Source organism: Jaculus jaculus, chromosome 9, assembly GCF_020740685.1.
Source record: "Jaculus jaculus isolate mJacJac1 chromosome 9, mJacJac1.mat.Y.cur, whole genome shotgun sequence".
NCBI lineage: Eukaryota > Metazoa > Chordata > Mammalia > Rodentia > Dipodidae > Jaculus > Jaculus jaculus.
The window spans coordinates 51,949,941-51,972,987 of record NC_059110.1 but is presented as its reverse complement, the minus strand read 5'-3'; the positions used below and the strand labels follow the sequence as shown (position 1 = coordinate 51,972,987).

Genomic DNA, 23,047 nt, shown 5'->3' with positions numbered 1-23,047 from the left:
CTTGGACAAGACAGAAGAATTGGGACCACACTATGAAGGCAGAAGTTGTGAGACGACTGCTGGTATGAAACTAGGTGATTAGTGGGAAAAAATTATGAACTCAAGTGTTTTGTTTGAGCCAAAATAAGTTTGAGATACCTACTAAAACCCTAACAACTTTGACATCTCAGAGACTAACCTAGCTAGATCAAGGACAATAAGTCTATTCCATAAATTCAGAACTGAGTAAAGAATTCAAGACTAGAAATTAAGTTTTAAATAGTCAAGCATAGATACAGGATACAGGACTGTGTCTTTCCAATTCCACACCATCTCTGTGCTCTTTCAAGGAAAAAAAAAAGAAGAAGGAGCCATGCCAAACCAGCCTAGGGAGGGATTTAAGTAAAACCCCAGCAAAATAAACTCTTCTGCTGAAAAGTGAAGGACTATAGGCTATTCTTAGACACAGAGGAGAAGCCTGAAAGACCAAGACCCACCAGAAAGGAGGAAAACTGCCAGAGTCCCACTGAAGAAATCTCTGCCTGCCATTCGCGCCTGCTCAGCACAGTCCCGCCAGGTGCGCCAGGCTGTGGCAGCAGCAGCAGAGACCAAGCAACTCCATCAGCCTTCTTACAGAGTTAAGAAATCTGAAGGAAAGACAGCTGAGATTAAGTAAAAAACTACTGATAGTGCCAGAAACTCCAGAAGTCTGAATTCTCCCATCCTCCACCATCAGAACCTCGAACCTCCAGCATTCAGCTCCCATTGGCAGTGCAACCACCAAGAGCTGATCAGAGGTACAGCTGTACAGCACAACATGGAGGGATCAAGGCTGGCAGTCAGCATTGGTGAAATTGGAAGGCACCCCAAAAGGTAATGAAGCTGACTGACAAAAAAAAAATAGATACACAGTACCATAATAGTTAATCTCTCTTTCCTTGTCAGTGCAGGTTATGGGATATAGGGAATATATATTCTTAGCTGGCTTTACCATTTTCAAATAACCTGTATTTGGGGCTTGAATATTTTTGCCTTTGGTGTTTTTATATATATATAGGGGCTTTGTTTTTTCTTCTGTCATTATTGGGGGCAGGGTCTGATCCAGATCCAGGTTGACCTGGAACCCAATTCGGAACAGAAATCTCTACCTCTCAGCTGACAAGATTAAGGGTGTAGAACAACACACATCCTTAGGTATTTTGGCTTTATATGACTATCTGTTTGTTTTAATCCCCGTAATTTCATATTTTGTGCTGGTTTTTATTGATTGTATATGTTACTCAGGTGAAGTTTAGAATTTGCCAGTAAATTATTATTCCACCCAGTCCACTAGAATAATTGCTTAGCAAGAAAATTCAACACCTAGGATTACTTCTGTGGCTTCATTGGGGGACAAGGGCTACACTTGGCACCTTGAACTCATATCCTGAGGTTATATAGAGGACTGCCATGCCTGGGAACACTGCAGATAATTAGAAAAACAAAGCATCAAATCAATTCAGGATGTAAAAGTTGCTAAAATATAATACAAGAAACTCAAAGAATCAAGACAATACAGTCCTACCAAAAACTATAAATCCATCAGAAATGATCTGTTTTAGATGACATGCTTGACAAAGATTTCAAGTAAATGATGGTATCTATGCTCAAAGAAATCAGAGAAGAAATGAAGGGAATCAAAGGAGAAAACAAACTTCAGAAAGAGAACACAGGAAATCAGATTAATGAAATAAAGAAGTCATTATAACACATGAGTAAGGAAATAGCTATACTGAAGAAAAACCAGGCTGAAATCCTGGCTCTAAAGAATATAGTTAGTGGGAAACCTTGTAGGTTTCTCTTATCAAAAGCTCATTGTGGATGGTAGGCCCAAGCTGGAAGTGGGGATTACAGGTCAATGTCCACTAAGAAATTGAGGAAAAAGATAACTAATATACAAGAGTTAGAGAGGAGAGAGATAGAGGGGAGAGGGGGAGAGGGAGGGAGGGAAGATGTAGGAGATTTGGGTCAGTTTTGATCCTACCCTCTCCAGTGTCTTGTGGTTCAGGTGTTTCCTGTAAGGGTCTAGTGAAGGTTCAGCCATTTGGTCTGTCTTTTAGGAAGTAGAATTTTATGTTACCATTGCCATTTGGGTCCGGATTACTGTTTTCCACCCTTTTATTCCCTCCCCATCCTCCCATCCATCTTATTGTCTAGTCCATGAGGTGCTTGCTGGGTATATAAGGCATCTTGGGCAGATTCAGGTTATGTGTTGCAGATGAGTGAGACTATGTGTCGATTTTTTTTCTGTGATTGGGTAAGTTCGCTGAGAATGATCTGTTCCAGGTTCAACCATTTTTCCTCAAATTTCTTTATGTCGTTTTTTCTTACTGCTGTATAGAATTCCATTGTGTAGATATACCACATCTTTGTTATCCATTCTTCTAATGATGGACATCTGGGTTGATTCCAGCTTTTAGCTATTACGAATTGAGCTGCTACAAACATGGTTGAGCAAATCTCTCTGGCTTTTGGTTTGAAGGTTTTAGGGTACATGCCCAGTAATGGTATAACTGGGTCTGTTGGTATTTCTATAGCCAGCTTTTTCAGGAGTCTCCATATTGCTTTCCAAAGTGGTTGTACCATCCTGCATTCCCACCAACAGTGAATGAGTGTCCCTGCTTCTCCACATCCTTGCCAGCATTTATTTTCATTTGACCTTTTGATGTTGGCTATCCTTATTGGGGTAAGGTGGAATCTCATAGTTGTTTTAATTTGCATTTCTCTGATGATTAGGGATGATGAACATTTTCTTAGGTGTGTGTTTGCCATTTGTATCTCTTCCTCTGTGAATTGCCTGTTTAACTCTGTGCCCCATTTTGTGAGTGGGGTATTTGTCTTCTTATTGTTTAGACTTTTGAGTTCTTTGTAAATTCTAGGGATAAGGCCAGTACTTGATGACCCACCAAAGGCCAGTGGTAAGACCCTATTGCTGAAGACTCCATACGCAGCTGACACGTAAAATGGAATGATATGGCTGGAAGCCAGGAGAGAGTCAGTCCCCAGACAGTCAACGTGTCTAGTGCCAGAAGGCGCTATATAGGCAACTGGGGGAAATGACCAAGATCTGTCCAAGCAACACATTTTTTAACCTAATTAGCAACAAATAACCGGATGTGATGCCCACACAAGTGCAATAGTGGTACACAGCCATGGTGAGGAATCAATTGCTCTTGATTTGGCTAACTGATCCATTCAGTGGTACTAGACCCTTAGCTGGAGCTGGGAAACAAGTCAGAACCATACCCAAACACAAGCCCACTCTACAATATCAAGCTACCATCAATCACGGGGTATAAGAGGGCCTAAACCTACCATACTGTCTATCAAAAAAGTAAGTGTTATCTCAATTTTCCGGGTGCTAACTTACTCTCCGTTGGAGAATCTGCTTCTCTTTTCCAGATAGATGCAGATCCTATGAAGAGAGCTGCCCCAACATACCTCAAAAGGGGCCCAACTGAAACTAAGGACAACTGGCAAAATAAGCAAGGGTGATGTTTTCCTGTGAACCGGATACCAGCACAAAGGGGAAGGAGATCAACGCAGAGAAAAATTAACTCCTACCAAATCAGAGAGCCAGAGCCTCAGAGGCCCCCAACACCTCAGCACTGAAGCAGACCAAAAATGAACCCAACATGGCTCAGGGAAATCTTGCGGAAGAGGGGGCGGAAAGAATGTCAGAGTTACATGTTGGGTCATGATTTTCAGAGACATTTATCATACTAATAACTGGGGGCTAACTCCACAATGCACGACCCATTTTCAATAACAAGGAGGGTCTAATGGGAGGGGGTAGATCACAGATGAGCCTAAATAATGGTACCAAACTGCCTGTATTTATTGAAAAGAAAACTAATAAATTAAATTAAAAAAAAAAAAAGAATACAGTTAGTGAAGTAAAAAAAAATCTCTGTGCAAAGTCTCTCCAGTAGAATGCATGAAGGAGAAAACAGCATATCTAAACCAGAAGACCAGGTAGCAGATCTAATACAGTCCAACAAAGAGAAAGTCAAGCTAATAGCAAGGTATGAATGGGAATTTTAAGATTTCCAGGACATGATGAAAATATCAAACATAAGAATTCAGGGTATAACAGAAGAAGAATTATCTCAATCCAGAGGCTTAATAGGTGTTTTCAGCAAAATCACAGAAGAACTTTTCCCCCAATTGGGAAAGAAATGCCAATGCAGATACAAGAAGCTTTTAGAACACCAAACAGACAAACTGGAAAGAACCTCTCCACACCATGTTATAATTAAACTACTAAACACACAAACCAAAGAAAATATATTGAAAGCAGTTAGAGAGGAAAAGCAAGTCACTTACAAAGGCAAGCCTATCAGAATAACTGCAGATTACTCAACACAAACTTTAAAAGCCAGAAGGGCTTGGAATGATGTATTCCAAGTTCTGAAAGATAACAACTGTCAACCAAGATTACTTTACCCTGAAAAGCTATCTATACAAATTGATGGAGAAATAAGGGTATTCCACAACAAAAGAAGCCTAAAGGAACTTATGACAACTAAACCAGCTCTACAGAAAAAAAACGTGAAGGAATTCTTTTTTTTTTTTTTTTGGTTTTTTGAGGTAGGGTCTCACTCTAGCCCAGGCTGACCTGGAACTCACTATGTAGTCTCAGGGTGGCCTCAAACTCACGGTGATTCTCCCACCTCTGCCTCCCTAGTATTGGGATTAAAGGCATCACCATGCCTGGCTTTGAAGGAATTCTTTTTTTTTTTTAATTATTTATTTATTTATTTGAGAGCGACAGACACAGAGAGAAAGACAGATAGAGGGAGAGAGAGGGAATTGGCTCGCCAGGGCTTCCAGCCTCTGCAAACGAACTCCAGACGCGTGCACCCCCTTGTGCATCTGGCTAACGTGGGACCTGGGGAACCGAGCCTCGAACCGGGGTCCTTAGGCTTCACAGGCAAGCGCTTAACCGCTAAGCCATCTCTCCAGCCCTGAAGGAATACTTAATGCCTAAGAGAAAGCAAAAAACACACAGGAGGAAATAGGAAAAATAAGTCACACTCAAATAACAGTTAAAACAAGCAAGTAAAGGAAAAACACTACAAGATAAGAAGAAAGGTGAGAATAAGTCCATAACTTAATAACTCTTATAAACCAACATTATTGAGGAAAGATAAAGGTCATTTTATACTGATTAAAGAAACTCTGCAGCAGGACGACATGCCAATCCTAAACATATATGCACCTAACATGGGGGCTTCCAGTTTCATCAAACAAACACTATTAGACATAAGGTCACGGATAGCATCAAACACAATTGTAGTGGAAGATTTCAGTACATCAATCTCATCAACTGACAGGTCATCCTGGCAAAAAATAAACAGGGAGACATCTGAATTAAATGGTGTCATGGAACAAATGGACCTAACAGAACATTCCATCCAAATGCTGCAGAATATACATTTTTCTCAGCAGCACATGGAACATTCTCTAAAATAGACCATATATTAGGACACAAAGCAAATCTTCACAAATATAGGAAAATTGAAATAATCCCTTGTACTCTATCTGACTATAATGGAATTAAACTGCAAATCAGCAACAAGAAAAGCTACAGAGCATACAGAAATTCATAGAGACTAAACAGTACACTATTGAATGATTAGTGGGTCATTGAAGAAATCAAAAAGGAAATCAATAATTTCATAGAATCAAATGATGATCATAATATTACATACCAAAACCTTTGGAACACAATGAAGGCAGTCCTAACAGGGAAATTTATAGCTATAAGTGCCTATATTTAAAAATTACTCTTTCCTCCCTTCCTTCCTTCCTTCCTTCCTTCCTTCCTTCCTTCCTTCCTTCCTTCCTTCCTTCCTTCCTTCCCTTCCTTCCTTCCCTTCCTTCCTTTCCTTCCTTCCTTCCTTCCTTCCTTCCTTCCTTCCTTCCTTCCTTCCTTCCTTCCTTCTTTCCTTCTTTCTCTTTCTTTCTTTTTTTGGTTTTCTGAGGTAGAGTCTCTATGTCATCACGCCCAGCTTTGACATACATTTCTAAGATGTGTGTTTCCATGTCTCCTTCAAAAGGCTGTGAAGTGCTCTTCTTGGGTGCACCAGATAACAAGGTCTCATGGAGACCAAGCTAGCCTCGAGCTCGCACTGTAGCGGAGGATGGCTGCCTACCAAACTCTTCCTGCCTCAACCTTCTGAGTGCAAGGGTACAGCATCTGGAGGAAGTGGCTGTCTGCTGGAAGAGGCAGATTCAGCCATCACATCTGAAACTTCAAGCCTGGAGCTCAAAATTCCAGTCACCTTTGAGGATGTGGCAGTAAATTTTACCCAGGAAAAATGGGAATGTCTGGATGCCAATTAGAAGGCCCTTTATAAGGATGATATGTCAAAAACCTTCAAGAACTTGGCATCTGTGGATCTTATCACCAAGTTCAAGCAAGAAGAGAGGGGACAGAGGAAAATAGATCTCTCTCCCTCAAACACAACAGATCTGCTTTCAGGAGGCAAGAAGGAGGAACATCAAGAACGAGGTCATAATCTGAGATGTAAGGGGAGTCGTGATAAGATCTCCCTTACTTGCAGAGGGGAAGGCCAGATCCCACACTCTGTTCCAGGTGGGACTATGGATAGGACCCCAGTGTCCCAAGCATCACAAGCTGGGCCACCTTTTCTCTGTCACACCTGTGGCAGGCGTTTCAGTAAGAGCTCCCACCTCCATAGCCACCAGCTTGTTCTCAGCCCTAAGTGGGCTAATAGCTGCAACCAGTGTGGGAAGTTATTTTGGAGTTCCAAGGCTATCACTTACCACAGGTGCCTGCATTGTAGGGAAAGGCCTTTCTGTTGCACACTCTGTGACAAGACCTATTGTGATGCTTCTGTATTGAGCCATCACCGACGTGTACATATGGGATATAGGCCTCATTCATGCCCCATGCATGGAAAGAGCTTCCGAGACCAGTCTGAGGTCAAGCACCATCAGAAGATACACTAGAATCACAAGCCAGTGGCTGGACACCAGAAACATATAAAGATTACAGATATAGCAGCTGGATTCCAGGCACCTATCCTCCCATGCCAAGAGTCCATCCAGGAACTTGTGGATATGAACCAGGCATCAGTTGCAAGGACCAAGGAACCTATTTTAAAATCAAGGGTTCTAGGACCAGGACCCAGACAGCTGACAATAGAACTTCTTGCCTGGGTATCAGATCCAACTCTCAGTGAAGCATTCAAGGTTCAAAGTCTTCTCTTGTTCCCAATGTCCCTTGACTTTTAGCAAGAAAATCCATCTCTCCAGCCACCAGAAGACCCACTTCATAGAGCAACCCAACCACTGCTTCTATTGTGGCAAGTCCTTTAGGTCATTCTCCCAGCTGGTCAACCACCAACAGACCCACTAGAAGCAGAAAATCTACTGTTGTCCCATCTGTGACCTCTGCTTTGGGGACAAGGAAGGCCTTCTGGGTCACTGGAGGAGCTGTAAAGTCAAAGGACAGAGCACAGGCAGCCCACATCAATGCTGGGTGATCTTGGGACAGTGGCTTGGTTTCTTTCGTGATTCCCCGCAGGTAGGAAGAATTGGAAACATGGAAGAAATGTATCTCTTAGGAACCTCAGAAGAAAAGATTGATGGGAGAAAACATTCCAGGAAGACAAGGTGAAGCAGGCAGTAAATATGAAGCATAAATAAAAGTTTGTGTTTTTTTTGAGGTAGGGTCTTGCTCTAGCACTCTGACCTGGAATTCACTATGTAGTCTTAGGGTGGCCTTGATTTTGCAGTTTATCCTCCTACTTCTACCTCCTAAGTGCTGGGATTAAAGGCATGCACCACCATGCCCAGTTTAAAAGACCTTCCTGGGGGCTGGAGAGATGTTTTAGCAGTTAAGCGCTTGCCTGTGAAGCCTAAGGACCCTGGTTTGAGGCTCAATTCCCCAGCATACATATTAGCCAGATGCACAAGGGGGCGCATGCATCTGGAGTTTGTTTGCAGTGGCTGGAGGCCCTGGCGTGCCCATTCTCTCTCTCTCTCTCTCTCTCTCTTTCTCTCTCTGTTGCTCTCAAATAAATAAATAAAAATAAATAAAAAATAAATAAACAAAATAAAAATGAACAATTTTTTTTAAAAAATTACAGAGTTCACAAATAAACAATTTAATGCTTCACCTTAAGGCCTTGGAAAAAGAAGAACAAGGCAAACCAAAAAGCAGTAGATGAGAAAAATCATAAAGATTGGGCAGAAATTAATGAAGTAGAAACAAAAAACAATCCAAAGAATCAATGAAACAAAGAGTTGGCTCTTTGAAAGAATAAACAAAATTGATAAACCCTTAGCAGATTTGACCAGAAGAGACAAAAATTAATAAAATTAGAGATGAAAAAGGCACCATTGCAACAGATAGCAAAGAAATTCAGACAATTATAAGGACATGCTTTAAGAACATATATGCCTCTAAGTTTGAAAATCTGAAAGAAATGGATGATTTCATTGATTCATATGACCTACCAAGATTAAATCAAGATGAGATAAGCCACTTAAATAGACCTATAACAAGTACAGAGATCCAAGCGGTTATAAAAAGTCTCCCAACTAAAACAAGCCCTGGCACAGATGGATTCACCAGTGAATTTTACCAGACCTTCATGGAAGAACTAACACCAATGTTTCTCAAACTTTTCCTTAAATTAGAAAAGGAAGGAATTCTACTGAGCTCCTTCTATGAAGCCAGCATCACCGTTATACGAAAACCAGGCAAAGACAGAACAACCACAACAAAAAAATTAAAGACTAATTTCCCTTTTAAACATAGATACAAATATTCTGAACAAAATATTGGCAAACAGAATAGAAGAATATATCAAAAAGATTATTCAGGGCTGGAGAGCTGGCTTAGTGGTTAAGCGCTTGCCTGTGAAGCCTAAGGATCCCAGTCTGAGGCTCAATTCCCCAGGACCCACGTTAGCCAGATGCACAAGGGGGAGCACGCATCTAGAGATCATTTTCAGTGGCTGCAGGCCCTGGCACACCCATTCTCTCTGTATATATATCTGCCTCTTTCTTTCTCTGTCTGTCACTTTCAAATAAATAAAAAGAAACAACAACAAAAAAGATTATTCACCCCGACCAAGTTGGCAGGGATCAGGGATATTTCAACATATGCAAATCAATAAATGTAATACATCATATAATTGGTCTGAAAGACAAAAATCACATGATCACCTCAATAGATGCAGAAAAGGCATTCGACAAAATTCAACATCCTTTCATTCTAAAAGTATTACAGAACTGGGACTAGAAGGAACATATCTCTACATAATAAAAGCTATTTATGACAAACCTACAGCCAACATAATACTAAATGGTAAAAAACTCTAAACTTTTCCAGTAAATTCAGGAATAAAACAAGGGTATCTACTCTCCCCACTTTTATTTAATATAGTACTGGAAGTTTTAGTGATAGCAATAAAGCAAGAGAAACTCATAGAAGGGATACAGATTGGAAAGGAAGAGATCAGATTATCACTATTTGCAGATGATATGATTCTAAACATTAAAAACCCTAAAAATTCTCCCAGCAAATTACTAGAGCTGATAAACATTTTCAGCAACATAGCAGGACAAAAATAAATACACTTTCCTACATACTAAAAACAAATATGCAGAGAATTATATCTGGGAATCTCTCCCATTCACAACTGCCTCAAAAAGAAAGAAAGAAAGAAAGAAAGAAAGAAAGAAAGAAAGAAAGAAAGAAAGAAAGAAAGAAAGAAAGAAAGAAAGAAAGGAAGGAAGGAAGGAAGGAAGGAAGGAAGGAAGGAAGGAAGGAAGGAAGGAAGGAAGGAAGGAAGGAAGGAAGGAAGGGAGAAAGAAAGAAAGAAAGGAGGGATGCAAGCAAGCAAGCAGGCAAGAAAGAAAGAAAGAAGGAAGGAAAGAACCTTGGAATAAACTTAACTAAAGAAGTGAAAGAACTCTGCAATGAGAACTTTAAAACACTCAAGCAAGAAAATTCAGAAGACACAAGGAAATGGAAAGATATCCTATGTTCTTGGATTAGAAGAATCAATATTGTGAAAATGTCAATCTTACCAAAAGCAGTCTGCATGTTTAATGCAATCCCCATTAAAATTCCAATGGCATTCTTCACCAGAATAGAAAAAAAAATCCTAAATTTCACTTGGAAGTATAAAAATCCTCAAATATCCAACAAAAATAAGGCTGGTGGTATCACCATACCCGATTTTAAGCTATATTACATAGCCTTGGTAACAAAGACAGATGTGTAAATTCTTGGAACAGAATAGAGGACCCAGATGTTAATCCAGGCAGTGACAGCAATCTGATTTTTGACAAAAATGCCAAAAATATTCATTGGAGAAAAAACAGGCTCTTCAACAAGTGATGCTCAGAAAACTAGATATCTATATGTAGATAAATGAAAATAGATCCTTGTCTTTCTCCATGCACAAGAATCAAATCCAAGTGGATCAGGGACCTTAATATCAGACCTGACGCTCTGAAATTGCTAGAGGAAAAGATAGGGGAAACCATTCAACATATGGGCATAGGTAGTGGCTTTCTGAATATAACCCCAATTGCTCAGCAAATAAAACCACTAATCAACCACTGGGGACTCATGAAATTACAAAGCTTTTGTGCAGCAAAGGACACTGTGAATAGAACAAAGAGACAACCTACAAAATGGGAGAAAACCTTTGCCACTTACACATCTGACAGAGGATTAATATCCAGAATATACAAAGAACTCAAAACACAGAACAATAAGAAATCAAACAACCCAAACAAAAAATGGGCTGTGGAACTAAATAGAGAGGTTTCACTGGAAGAAATACAGATAGCATATAAATATCTAAAAAGGTGTTCTTCGGGGAAATGCAAATTAAAACTACCTTGATATTCTATCTCTCTCCCATCAGAATGGCTGCCAACAAAAAAACAAATGACAATAAATGTTGAAGAGGATGTGGTAAAAGGAGAACTGTCTGCACTGTTGGTAGGAATGTAATCTGGTACAGCCATTGTGGAAATTGGTGTGGAGGTTCTTGAGACAGCTAAAAATAAATTTGTCATATGATCCAGCTATAGCACTCCTAGGCATATATCCTAATGACTCTTCTGACTACCTTAGAGATACTTGCACAACCATGTTTATTGCTGCTCTATTCACAATAGCTAGGAAATGGAACCAGCCTTGATGTTCATCCACAAATGAATGGATAGTAAAGATGTGGCACATCTACACAATGGAGTTCTATTCAGCAGTAAAGAAAAATGAAATTAGGAAATTTGCAGGGAAATGGATGGATCTGGAAAGCATTATACTAAGTGAGGTAACACAGGCCCCAAAAGCCCAAACATTGCATGTTCTCTTTTATATGTGGATCCTAGCTACGTATGTATAGACTTATGCATGATCTGGAACCAAAAATAAGTAGCAGAAGATCATACTCTAAGAAAAGGCTATAAGGGAGGGAGGAGAGGGAAGGTTTTAAGAGGATGGTATTGTATATATGTAAGTAGAAGAGCATATTACAGGGAGGGGAAAGGCCTAAGTGAGGTCAGGTAAGAGATTGTATAAAAGAAGGTCAGGGGGGAGGATCAATCAAAATTCAAGACATTCTGAATATGTCATAAGACATATGAAAATCTACTTTCTTAAATAATGGCACATCCAGAAGCCATAGATTGTTACTAGAAAATTTCAGTGCTAAGGATGAGATACCTCCCAGTGGTCATTGGCCAGGGATGTCACTGTTGCCTCCAAAACATTACATGCTATTGACAAGGCCCTTGGTTCCCCGTGATAAAGAGATGGTAAGACCCTATTGCTGAAGACTTTACATGCCTTAGAGGCAAAGTCACTGAGAAATCAAGGTGGTGACAAGCACAAAACCTCTCTCTCTGTAGCCCAATCAACTGAAATCTGGAAAAAAGCTTCACTGTATGCAGTCTTATGGGAGACAGAAGTCATCAGCCTGGAAAACAGTAGACACTGGAAACCTCAAGTTTGGCCAGACAGGCCAAATGACTGAACGAATGCAACAGTGTCATGTCTGCTCTGAGAGAAACCAATTGCTCTCTAATTGGACTGAAGGCCCAATGTATGGGAGGGAATACATGCCTGGTAATGAAAACCTAATCAAAATTCTATGGCAGGGGAGGTCATGAGCCTTAGGGGTATAAACCCTGTTCTTGTCTGGATAAATGCATATATTACTCTCACCAAATTGCCCTGAAAGCACTACACTTAATGTTCATACTCACAAATTAATGCTACTCTTACTTCTGGTTAGAGAAGCTTCTCTTTTCAGATGGCAATGACCACCAGAATGACCCAAAAGGCAACATAGTGCTGAGAAGGGATGGAGAAGTGTCCAGCACTGAAACATCTCACACCCTCCAAGGCTCAGGGTCCATTGTGAAAGACATGGCAGAAAGAATATAAGAGTCAAAGGAAGGGTACCACTCCTTACATACAACTGTCTGGACAGAATTTGGCCTGAATATCCAAGACCTCACAGTTCCTAGCAATACCCAAACGAGAACCTCATAATAGGAGAAAAAGATCATGACATCAAATTAATAGAGAGACTAACAGACAGAGGGAGAGGATATGACAGAGAGCAGAGTTATGAAGGAGAAAGTGGAGGAGGGGAGGAAAAGGAAGTGCCATGGTTTGTTGTCTGTAAGTATAGAAGTTGTCAATATATATATATTATATATATCATATATATATATACATATATATATTTAAAAAAAGAAAAAACAGACCTATTTTCTCATTACATACTAAAAGTAAGCTCAAACATGAAATCAGGGATCTAACAACCCTTATCTAACACATAGGGAAATTAAATTTCTTCTCACAGAAGCCTTAGAAGGTTTTCCCACCAGCCAAACCTGCAGCCTAATGAACATAATGAAAATTAGTAGGAAACTATAGGGGTTTTCTGTCAGTGGCCAATACTGTGGAACACACTGCCTACCGTTGTCCTCCGGGCTTTGCGCAAATAGGATAGAAGGTCTCCCCCTTCCATCAGCTCCAGAATAATGTATTGGGGTTCGTTCAGCAAACAGACTCCAAGCTGCTTCAGAATGTTGGGGTGATTAAACTTGCTGAAAGGTGGAAAAGCATAAACTGGGTGACATCGTTGTGGTAGCTTACCAGTTAAGGGTCTTCATGGGGCAGAATGACTCTTTTTTTTTTTTTTTTTTTTTTTTTTTTTGGTTTTTTGAGGTAGGGTCTCACTCTGGTCCAGGCTGACCTGGAATTAACTCTGTCATCTCAGGGTGGCCTTGAACTCATGGCAATCCTCCTACCTCTGCCTCCCAAGTGCTGGGATTAAAGGCGTGCGCCACCACGCCCAACTTCAGAATGACTCTTTACTCATAGTTTTCTTCCAAACAAGTACAGATCTGTGTGCTAGCCTTAAGGAGGTAACATGGACAGCCCTAGTGGAAGATGCATGAATGAGGAGAATAGAATGAGTTTTAGAAGAAATAATGTTTCTATTCTGTTAAAAAGATTTGAGAAAGGACATAATTTTGACTAATCACCTTCTTCAGAAGATATTTGAAAACATGTCTTTATCATCACAATTATGGTATATATCTGTCTTTTAGGGGGACACTGAGGCCTTCAGGTTTCAACATAATTGGTTTCTGAAGGCATCAAAGTAAATCCCAGTCTAGAGACCAGAGGTCACATCTTGTCCTCCCATGAGCCTCTGCTTCAGTTCTCTTCTTTGAGATGTCCTTCAGCAGTCCTCATGATAGTGACTGACCCAAACCTTGCAAAAAAGTTTCCTAGACAAGGGATATTCTCACTAACATCAGAGTGGTTAAAATTACTCTCCCTGGCCATGTCTCTTTGGTCCATCATCTCACATTTGGAAGAACAAGAACATTTTTAAAGCTATTCATCCTCAGAATTCACTTACAGAATACTATTAAGATAAAAAGAGAATCTTCATGTGGGGACTGCCTTCCTTAGGCCCAGAAGATTGGCTTCTATAGAATGCCTGTGCATACAGACATATTTCTTCTTAAAGTTTTCAGCAATATTTACTTTGACAACAAGTCATTTTTTGTGTGTGTGTTAAAAGGTGGCACACTTGTAATCCTAGCACTTGATAGGTGAGAACAACTGAATCAGGGATTCAAGGCCATCCTTAGCTACACAGTGAGTTTGAGGCCAATTTGGGTTACAAGTGTTTCTGTCTAAAAACAAAAACAATACAAAAAAAAACCCTTTTTTAATTCAACACAGAGATGTAAAAGCTTCATACCAAAATAGTTAGAGAAATTTACTTCTTTCTGAGCTATGTTGATACCTCATCATATGTGCTTCCTTCAGGAATTCGACCTTCTCCTGTTCTGTGGAGCCCTTCTTCAATGTCTGTGAAACATACAAATGAGTCAGAAATTGACACAGTAAACATTTCTGGAAGCTGAGTGGGTTAATGGAGACAATTTTTGTTTCAATTTGTTTTGTTTTGATTTGGTTTAGTTTTCAAAATTCACCCTGAAAGCTGGAAATATCACAGATACATCATGTATTTATGGTCTGTAAACTCCCTTATTACTAGCATTCAAAGAATAAAATCTATCTAAATGGCTTAGTAACATTTAGACAAGATCCCTTCACAATGTAGGAATATTAAATTTTGGCTTTTAATGGGTCATTGTTTTATTTTTCAAATTTTCTACCTAACATCTACTTTCATGCCTTCTGTGAAGTTAACACCTTAGTTCAGTACTTGGAGGCATGTTATCCAGAACTAAGTAGTTAATCTAAGTGAATCATGAAAGTTTGTTTTGCAACAAAGTAGAAGAGGGACTAGTTAGGAAGAAGCTCAGTGAACAGAGGATGGGGGAGGGATAATAAGAGAAGTTAATGAAGGGGGATTATGTCAAAAAACATTACATATTTATAAAATGTTGTCAATAATGTTGGAGAGATTGCTCAGTGGTTAAGACATTTGTGCCTGAGTTGATTCCCCAGTACCCACAGAAAGCCAGATTCATAAAGTGGTGCATACATCTGGAGCTCATTTGTGGTGGCTAGAGGCCCTAGTGTACCTATTCTCTCCCTCTCTCTCTCTCTCTCTCTCTCTCTCTCTCTCTCTCTCTCTCTCTCTCTCTTTCTCTCTCTGTCTCTCTCTGTCTCTCTCTCTCACACACACACATACTCACTCACTCACTCACACACATCTTCTTACAAACAAATAAAATTTTAAGTTGTCAATAAAATCTGTTGTTAAAAGTCTGTTCTGCAATTCTCTAAACTTTTTACAAATAGAAGTGGTCATATGCCTCAGTTCTGGCCAATAAAATGCAAGAGAAAATCTAGTGGGGAAGAGAGAGGTTTACGGAAAATTTTGCTTTCTTCAGAGCTAAAATGAACCCAACATGGCTCAGGGAAATTTGTGGAAGAGGTGGGCAGAAAGAATATCAGAGCCACAGGTTTTGTCATGTTACACACAGACATTTCCTCCTACCCATACTGAGAGCTAAACCCACAATGCATATATCCCAACAAGGATGGGCCAAGGGGAGGGGGGAGGACAGGGAGGAAGCTAGCAATGGTACTAACTCTACTGCATTCACTGAGTACAAAACTAAAAATAAATAAATAAAGTATCAATTAAACATTAAAAACACAAAAATTTTGCTTTCTTGAAAATACACATAACACAATTTTACCTCCTCTTTCTGGCCTGAATGAAGACGCGATGTCTAATTCTTTGTACCTACATTGGGATTATGAAGCAGCAAGCATGAAAAAATAGTCAAGAAAATTTTAGAGTTGCCAGCTCTGAGCTGGCATGACTAAACCAAAGGACTTTTGAATTATATTATTTGGGAGTGGGAAGAATTTTGCCAACTTAGCTGGACATCCATAGAGCAATAAAACACTAATATGCAGTAATTAATATATTGCTTTAATTATGGGGCTGGGGATGTAGCCCAGTTGATAGTGTTTCTCTACCATGCAAAAAGCCCTGGTTTCAATCCCAGTACCACATAGACTGGGTGTAGTCCTCAGTCAGACCTGTAATCCCAGCACTTTGGAAACTGAGGTAGGGGGATCATTATGAATTCACAGCCTGCCCATCTACATGAGACTTTGTCTCAAACAAAAAAAGGTATTGCTTAATTATGTAAGGTTCATCACCCTCTATTAAAAGAGAGTTTTATGAAAATAAGGCAGTATATTGCAGGGGTTCCTTAAAAATGCATTTAAATGTACTATGGCAAACAATTTTATGGCAGACATCAACAAACTATAGCCTGTGGGACAAATCTAGTCTGCCACTTATTGCTGTGCAATCCGTGATCTGAAATTAGTCTTTACAAATTTAAATGGTAGATAAAAATCAAAATCAGAATACTGTATTATAGCATATGAAAATCAAATTTCAATGTTCATAAATACAGTTTTATTGGAATATATCATATTTTATTTGTTTGCATACTCACTTGCAGAATTCAGTAATTGCAGTAGAGACTGTGTGGCCAACAAGCCTTCATATTCATCATATACTTGTTTCGGAAACATTTGCCAGTCCCTGGTCTAGTTCCTTTAAAATATGTTTTAGAGCTAGACATGGTAGCTCATGCCGTAATCACAGCATTCAGGAGGCTGATAGAAGGATCATCATGAGTTGAAGCTAACCTGGGCTACAGAATGAGTTCCAGGTCGGCGTGAGCTAGAGTGTTACCCTACCTCAAAACATGTTTTTAAAATGTATGTGTTTTATGAGACTGGAGAGATGCCTGAGAAATTAAAGGTGCTTGTTTAAAAAGCCTGATGGCCTGGTTTTGAACTCCCAGTACCTGCGTACAGCCAGATGTACAAAGTGGCATGTGAAATTCATTTGTCATAGTATAGGGCCCTGGTGTACTCATTCTTTCTTCCTCTCCCTCTCTCTCTCTTTAAATAAATATATTTTTAAAATTTCCAATTCTCTTAGAGTATTTTCTGTGGGAAATAACCCCTTGTCAGGTCTTAGCAAAATAATAGCCTTAGAAATATTATAAAACCTGGAAATTTTCTGTTGATTAACAAATCTATGTAAGAAATGAGGAAAAATAACTTGTGGCTTTTGTAGCTATCAACAGACTTCTATATTCTACCATTCTTCATTTTTGATTAATTTTATGTGCCTATATATGATATACATTGTGATGTTTTGATTGAGATATATTAGGTAGTGATAAAAACAAGAATATTAGCATATCCATAATCTTGAACTTTTTTGTTGTTGTTTTTTGTTATTTATTTTTATTTACTTGAGAGAGACAGAGAGAGAGAGAGAGAGAATGGGCATGCCAGGGCCTCCAGCCACTGCAAATGAACTCCAGATGCGTGCACCCCCTTGTGCATCTGGCTAACATGGGTCCTAGGGAATTGAGCCTCGAACCAGGGTCCTTAGGCTTCACAGGCAAGCTCTTCACCACTAAGCCATCTCTCCAGCCCTATAATCTTGAACTTTTATAATTTCATTATTAGTGAGTACCTTAAAGTTCTTTTATCTTGAAATTTCAATTCATATTGATAAGTGTATTCCTTCTATTAGACCTCTTATCAACTAGTAGCACTGAACTTTTTATTATCGTTATATCACATCGAAAAGTTCAAAGATCCACATTACCTTCACTGCCACTTTGATATCTCCACTTCCTCCTCCTAAGATGTCTACAGCTATTCCTTTATACACTTCCCCAAAGGCTCCACTTCCCAACAAAAGATGCAGAGTCAGATTTTCCCGAGGGAAGATAGGAAGATTTTCAATCTCCTCTTGGGTTGGAACAGTACTGTAAAATAATAATATGTTTGTTCTCTCTGAATATGTAGGGCTTACAAGTTTCTATTAGAGAAATAGTGCAACCTCGGAGCTTGGCAAGCTTTGTACATTCTGCTATGTGTTCCTTTACTTCCCTATTCTACCAAGTTTACATAATTAGAGCATGTCACTTTGCTTCTAAGTACCCTCATTCCTCCAGAAAAATGCATGTGTGTATGTGTGCTGTCTTAAGATTTGTAGTTATTCAAGCTAGGGAAATGGGTCAGTCATTGCTTACAAAGCCTGATGGCATGGCCACGGCAAAATTCCCCAGCCATCCACATAATGCCTGAGGCAAAACATGGCACAAACATCTGGCATTTCACTTGTAGTAACAAGGGACCCTGAGGCACTCATGCTCACACATTTGAGATTAGTAGTTATTAACTTCTCCTTTGCTACGGCAAGTTAGCAATGGATCCAACTGGGCTTGTTGTTGTTTGTTTTTTTCAAGGTAGGGGCTCATTCTAACCCAGGATGACATAGAACTTACTCTGAAGCTCCATGCTAGCCTCAAACGCATAGTAATTTTCCTAGCTCAGCCTCCCGCGCTGAGATCAAAGGTGCGCATCACCATACCTGACTGCATCTGGGCTTTTGAGCTTTCATTTTACCTGTCTCATGTACATGATCTTGTTCATAGTAAAATTTACTATGACCACAAAAATATACTGTATCATCATCAGGCTAACTATCAAGAAAAAGAAAACAGTCTTCTCACCTGGAAAATTATGATGGTAGCAGAAGACTCTAGATTAAAGAAAGATGTTTTAGGTTTGTAATGGAGAATCTCAGTTATCAGATGTGTAGTATTTTCTCAAATAAAAATCACTGCTGAAAAGCCAATGTATTTATGTAATCTGTGTACCTACTTTTTAAAAAATCCTTTGGCTTTATGTCTTGAAATAGAAGTTTCATGAAGTAAGGTCTATGAACACATTTTTTTTTAAACATACAACATAATACAGTGTCTTATACAAAGAAACACTTTTTTTTTTCTTAAGTATAATGATAACAAATGTTCAAAACTTATCTGCCTTACAGAGGCAGTCATCATACAATTTCTTTAATGGCTTAAGAGAAGAACAATAAGACCTTTACAGATTTTCTCTCTTTCCAGCTGAGCTTTGTACCACACACTTATAATCCCAGCACTAGGGAAGTAGTGGCAGGAGGATCAGGAGTTCAAGGTCATTTTCCCAGCTACATGGCAAGTTTGCAGCCAGCTACATGAGATCTGGCCAAAAAAAGAAAAAGAAAAGAATTTCCTGGCTTCTCAAACCATTATTCCAGTTGAATCAACTATGTTACCACCTTCCACACATGAAGTATTTTATATTTGCATTGATTTTTGAATAACACTAGTAAGCACTGGAAATACAATTTTTTTCCCTGTATTTTTCCTCTAGGATGATGACATAATTTGCTTTTCATCTCAGGCCACAGTTTAGACTAGAAGATAATATTACTAATGACACCAGAAGAGCCCAGGGAGATGCAGGATGCATGAACACTCTTTCTATTACATCCATAAAGATGGCAACATACTGTACTGCACAGCAGGCGTTAGCCAGTCCTACTCCAGCCGCCAGACTTTGCAGCTTAGCCAACTCTCTGTCTTCATTGATGAGAACTGTCAGCCCTTCCTTGGAATGTTTTTGACTTTTTAATCTTCTATGCCAAACTATAAAGAAAAAAACACGTTGCTTTTTATCTTTAAAAAATGTTAGTGTATTTTATACACATATATAACTAGTATATGAACACTGCTGGCAGAATAACAGAAATTGAAAAATATGCCCATAATAGAAATATTAAGACCAGGTAAAATTTTGTAGAAAAACAATTATACAAATTACCTTTCTTCTTTCTGTTTAAAGTAAAGTCTAATCTATTTTGTATTGCTACTACAAATAAATTTTGAATTATCTTAATATTAGAATTTATTTTTCAAAATTACTCATAGACTAGAACTAAACTAAATAAAAACAAACTCGCATAATAATTATTAGAGAAACAAATTCATTTCTGTATCCAGACATTTCCACCTTAAACTAAGTAAACTGAAAAGAATATTTTCAATATGTTGCATAATGCACAAGGGCATTCAGTTATTGTTTATATACATACATAGAAAATTATTGAAATAAAGCCCATCAATTTTTTTACTGAGCTGGGCATGGTGGCATGCACCCTAATGTCAACACCAGTGAGGCAGAGGCAGGAGGATTGCCATGAGTTTGAGGCCAACCTAGAATTACAGAGTAAGTGGCAGATCAGTCTGGGCTAAAGTAAGATGCTACCTTGAAAAAAAGAAAAAAGAAGAGATCTGCACTTGTATCTCCTAGTTGTGGTATCATGTGTGATTTGTATTGACTTTTTTCATATCATGCTCAGGTAATTTTTATACTGGTAGAAATACTTCTTTATAAAGATTAGAATGCTATTAAGTCAGTAAAATCACTTGTTTATATTTTCCTGTCTCAGAAATCGAAATCAGCAAAAAATGCCTCAACAGTGATTGTTAAAATGAGAATTTTCATCATGCATGGTGCTGGACACCTGTAATCTCAGCACTCAGGAAGCTGAGACGGGACAATCCAGGCCAGCCTGTGCTACATATTAAGGCCCTCTGTTTACCCCCTTCCCAAAAGATAAAAATGAAAGCAACAAATCAAACAAAAACTGAACTTTAGTTTATTCTAGTTTTAATATCTCAGAGGTAAGAGTTTTCTTAAAGAGACATTCTAGCTCAAGGACTATGCAGAAAAAGGCTAAAACCACTTTTACCCATGGCTTCCCTAAAATGTCCTTTCCTCTATATCCTCGGTGATTCTGTCTGATATCTCTACAGGTACTACTGATGTGCAGTCTTAAAAAGCCAACTATGACTCTCAGGGCTTCTGCTATACCACTGTCTTCTACATCTCCTTACTTAACCTGTGTCTAGCTGGCTATCCTTTCACACATGAGGCTTACCTCCCTCACTGAAAGTAGGCTCCCAAGGTTGCCAGTGAATTTATGGTTTCTTCTTTTTTTATATCTAGGATCAGTTCCATGTCACTATCTGTCATGAATCACCAGCACAAAGGCTGCTGGCACTTATTTTTAAACCATTGTTTCAATTTTATGACTGTTGACAACCCTCAGCACATCCAATTTTAAAACAATTTTAGTACTTTTCATTATTGTAATAACTCATTATTCTCTCAAGCACTCACACACTCTTACTAGTAAAACCACATGCATTGACAATAAAAGCAAAACTAAGTTAGCTTAGCCATACTCAAAAAAAAAAAAAAAATACAAGAGTTCCAAACAGAATAAAGACCTTTAATCCTCAGAAAGTCAGAGTGTTATAGGATGTCTTGAAAGCACATAATAGATTGTCTGAAATGATCTCATTTATCTATTAAAGTCATGAATTTATACAATGGAGATGTAGAAATACTAAGCAAAGGTAGGATGAAGGGTTCTTCATCAATACTCCTTCCCAACAAGGGAGCAGACAAGTACTGTAGCATGTATGCTAACTGCCAAATACACTGCAGTCGTAAGAGTCATTCTGGAGGGACTGGCTTAGTGGCAAAACATCAGCTATGCAATACTTTAGAACCACAGGTTAAAATCCTAGCAGGGTCAGCTGAAATTGTTAGCTTTCTTAGATAGCTCAGGGAGTTCCACATATTATCTGGATGAAATCTTTGATATGAGATCTCAGTTCTGATTCAAAGTGCTTTCTGATACCTTATGACTCCAATCACTATGAAGAATAAAGATTCCAAAACTTAAAATATTAGCTATATTTATCCAGAAACAATTTAACCTCTTGTCTGTGATTTCTCCTTTGGCTTTTTAATACCCGCTTCCTTATAAGCAAAATACACAGCTTTCTGAATATGTGCTGTAATTTCTCTTCTGATATCATGCAAATAAGTGCCTATAACTGCCAAGCTATAATCCCAGGATCATTATTTTTCTGAAAACCTGTATATCTTATAATCAAATCAAGACATTTGAAGACTAAAAATGTTATTAATATTTATAATGAAACAATAGGAAAATCTCAAAACATCTGAATACTATGATTACCTACAGGCCCAATATCTGTAGGTAATATTCTTTTATGTTTTGAGTAGTCAGAATATTTTCTCAATGCAACCCGAATATTAAAGGGGGATAATTAGCATACAAACATAAAATAAATAAGAGGAAATGGTTATCTAACCTAGTTCTGCTTTCCTGCTCATTTATAAAAGAACAGGGACTTGGAATAATCTCATCAGATGTCTGGAAGCTATCAGCCAAACATTGATCTCCTGTCAAAGAATCTCTGCTCATTACAAAACAGGCTCTCTGCCTGAGTACCAAAACTATCCAAGCAATGATTGTCACCAGCCTCTCATTAATCCTACACTATTTTTGTACCTAGGGTCATTTCTCTTTTATGTCATTTCAATCTATAAGCCACAGAACACTTGAAGTTGCTAAGCAAAAACAAATGCTGCTTTAAAACAAACTAAAAGAGGGTGTCCTTATAAATAGTTTTATATAAAGTTGGGGTGTTTTGAATCATAAATCTCCCATAAACTCATGTATTCTGAATTCTTGATCCTTAGCTGGTAGCAATTTGGAAGATGGAGTTTTGCTGGAGGAGTCATATTGTTTCCTCCCTGCCACCTTGAAGCTTCCTCTTCAAACTATAAACAAAATGAAACCTTTCCTCCTATTTGCTACTTTTGGTCTGGTGTTTTGTCCCAGCAATGCCAAGGTAACTACAACAGAAAATATACTACTAAATGTGTATACAAATAGATTTTCCATAAGATAGTTATCCTTTGTTATGGTTTGGCTCCAGAATGTTCCCCCAATGGTGCATTTTAATGTTAAAGTTCTAGTGACAAGCTTGACAACATTAGACACAGAGGTAAGGGCCTGCTTGGGCTCTTCTGTTCACTGGGGATATATTCTTGAAGAGATAGCTCCTTCTCTTTCTGTTTTCTTCCCAACCATGAGGTGAGGATATTGTTAGGTCACATTCTCCTGTCATGATGCACTATCATGTACCCTGAGTAACAGAAGCCTTCAAACTTGAGCCAAAATAAACTTCAAAGTGGCAGATAACTGACTAATATCCCTTGATTGAAAAAATAATTAGAGAATGATGGCACTTGCCT

General features: G+C 38.7%; 1 protein-coding gene and 1 pseudogene across 1 annotated transcript in view; one reads left to right on the top strand and one right to left on the bottom strand.

The window, feature by feature from the left end:
- The window catches only part of Ros1 (ROS proto-oncogene 1, receptor tyrosine kinase), a 255,231-nt gene that overhangs the window by 13,900 nt on the left and 218,284 nt on the right, over positions 1–23,047 (bottom strand). Inside the window, exons 31-34 of the mRNA XM_004651359.3 lie at positions 19,419–19,554; positions 17,679–17,841; positions 14,355–14,419; positions 13,008–13,137 (exon numbers count right to left, since the gene is read on the bottom strand). Of these exons, the coding sequence (XP_004651416.2) occupies positions 13,008–13,137; positions 14,355–14,419; positions 17,679–17,841; positions 19,419–19,554 (494 nt within the window). The remainder of the gene's footprint in view (positions 1–13,007; positions 13,138–14,354; positions 14,420–17,678; positions 17,842–19,418; positions 19,555–23,047) is intronic.
- On the top strand, positions 6,304–7,666 carry LOC105944749 (annotated as a pseudogene).